The sequence below is a fragment of the Ranitomeya imitator genome, chromosome 2, assembly GCF_032444005.1.
Source record: "Ranitomeya imitator isolate aRanImi1 chromosome 2, aRanImi1.pri, whole genome shotgun sequence".
In the NCBI taxonomy this organism is placed as follows: Eukaryota; Metazoa; Chordata; class Amphibia; order Anura; family Dendrobatidae; genus Ranitomeya; species Ranitomeya imitator.
Window position 1 is genome coordinate 801148222 of NC_091283.1, and position 2391 is coordinate 801150612.

The window sequence follows — 2391 nt, forward strand, 5'->3', positions numbered from 1 at the left end:
CGGCCGTAAAGCAGAGCACAGCGGTGATGTCACCGCTGTGCTCTGCTTTACGGCCGGCCGGCCGGCGCTGACACAATGCATGGAAGCTGACGCCGGGGGACGTGACAGACACCGGAATGTAAGTATGTACTGTTTGTTTTTTTTTACTTTTACAATGGTAACCAGGGTAAATATCGGGTTAATAAGTGCGGCCCTGCGCTTAGTAACCCGATGTTTACCCTGGTTACCCGGGGACTTCGGCATCGTTGGTCGCTGGAGAGCTGTCTGTGTGTCTGAATGTGAGACAAATTAGAAATTGCTACATTTGTAGGCTTCTATGCAGCAGTAGATTTCTTAATCCACTTTGACAGGGTATTCCAACAAAGAATAATTATGGGGACATTCACTAGCAATAAAACCCATGAGAAAATTTAGGAAATAGTCAGTGGTATACAGGTTGACTCTGCTGACCATTATTGCTTTATGCCCCCAGATTATTTTATCTATATAATAAAAACATATCCTCATGGATTTTACTACTACTTGAGGAGTGTGACATATTTATTCTTTCTGGAATACATTCTTGGATTGCTATTGAAAACTGAGCACTTTTGATGCAAAAAAATGCCTAGCTCTTATAATTGGAACTTCAGCTGATGAATGATGGCAGTGCCAATTGTATGGTCCCCTGCATTAATTGAAACCATGACCCAGACCTAGTCTATATCTGTACAACGATGGTTCCAAATGGCGCTTGATGGACCACATTGACTTTCATTGGCTTCCAAGTAGATAGTACTTGAGGGACTCTGGCGCTTGCTGTTGAACCCGCATGCTTTCCTTGTCATGAAATCGGATAAAAGGAACTACTAGATTATCTCACGGATACTAATTAGATGCAACATCTGTCTTTAATTTACAAAATATGTTTTTGTATCGAGGAAGGATGATATATGAAAATACATCAGTGGAAGGATTCACCCTGTTGGGCTATTTTGAATACCCAAATTTCAAATTTTTACTCTTTTTTGGATTTCTGTCTGCTTACTCCCTGTGCATTTTGGGGAACATAGTTCTTATTGCCCTCGTTTATCTTAATTCTCAGCTTCATTCTCCTATGTATTTTTTCCTTTGTAACCTGTCCTCCTTAGACATTTGCCTGACCACTCTCATCCATCCGAAATTCTTGTTGACATTTTTGAATATGAGATCAATTTCCTTCCATGAATGCATGGGCCAGCTTTATCTTTACATTGCTTTTCAAAGTTTGGAGTATCTTTTGCTGACAGTCATGTCCTACGACCGCTATGTGGCCATCTGTAATCCACTCCACTACAATATTATTTTGAATAGAAAGTTCTGTGTAATTCTATCTGCTGTCACCTGGCTGATCAGTTTAATAGATCCAGCCCCCATCATGCGATTAGTGACCAAGTTGCCTTTCTGCAAGTCGCATCAGATTAACCACCATTTTTGTGATTCTGTTGAATTGTTGAAACTCTCTTGTGGAAGCATCACCAGACTAGGAATTGTTATACTTATTGAGAGTGTGATTTTGGCATTACCAGCCTTCTTATTTACATTGTATACTTATGTTTCTATAATTTCTATCATTCTCAAGATCCAAACAGCCAGAGGAAGACTGAAAGCATTCTCTACCTGCGCATCCCACCTCACAGTGGTATCTATGCTCTATGTGACTCTGACTTGCGTCTATTTTGTGCCTTCATTTAGTCAATCGGTCAATGATTCTAAAACAGTCTCTCTCCTAAATATAGTCCTTATTCCAATGCTAAACCCTGTCTTATACAGCCTGCAGAACAAAGATGTGAAAAATGCATTTCTGAAACTTATAAAACAAAAGCAAATTTCAGCTAAGTAATGTCCAGTATACCCACTTCATGAAGACCCATATTGATGAGCAAGCTTGCTGGATGCAGTCAGACTCTCCTGATTCATGATGAGATGGAATATGGAGCGTCTGACGAGTGGTGGCCGCTAGGGTTGAGCGACCTTTACTTTTATAGGATCGGGTCGGGTTTCACGAAACCCGACTTTTTCAAAAGTCGGGTCGAGTGAAATCGGCCGATCCTATAAAAAAGTCGGGGTCGGGGTCGGCCGAAACTCGAAACCCAAGGCAGTGCATTGGGTTTCCATGGTTCCCAGGGTCTGAAGGAGCGGAAACTCTCCTTCAGGCCCTGCGATCCATATTTTAGTGTAAAATAAAGAATTAAAATAAAAAATATCGCAATACTTACCCTCTGACGCGCCCTGGTACTAACCGGGAACCTTCCTCCTTCGAATCAGCGCTTCCAGGACCTTGCGGTGACGTCGCGGTGACGTCGCGGCTTGTGATTGGTCGCGCGGCCGCCCATGTGACCGCTCGCGCGACCAATCAGAAGCCGTGACGTC

At 42.6% G+C, this 2391-nt stretch overlaps 1 protein-coding gene across 1 annotated transcript; it reads left to right on the top strand.

Annotated features, from left to right (window-relative positions):
* The first annotated feature begins 1270 nt into the window (after positions 1-1270).
* Positions 1271-1861, top strand: LOC138666833 (olfactory receptor 5G29-like). The gene has a single exon (XM_069755010.1). The coding sequence runs from the start codon at positions 1271-1273 to the stop codon at positions 1859-1861; it is 591 nt and encodes a 196-aa protein (XP_069611111.1).
* Positions 1862-2391: the final 530 nt, after the last annotated feature.

Excerpts from the sequence above, each read along its gene's own strand:
- LOC138666833 (XM_069755010.1), top strand. The coding sequence starts at position 1,271 with ATGTCCTACGACCGCTATGTGGCCATCTGTAATCCACTCCACTACAAT.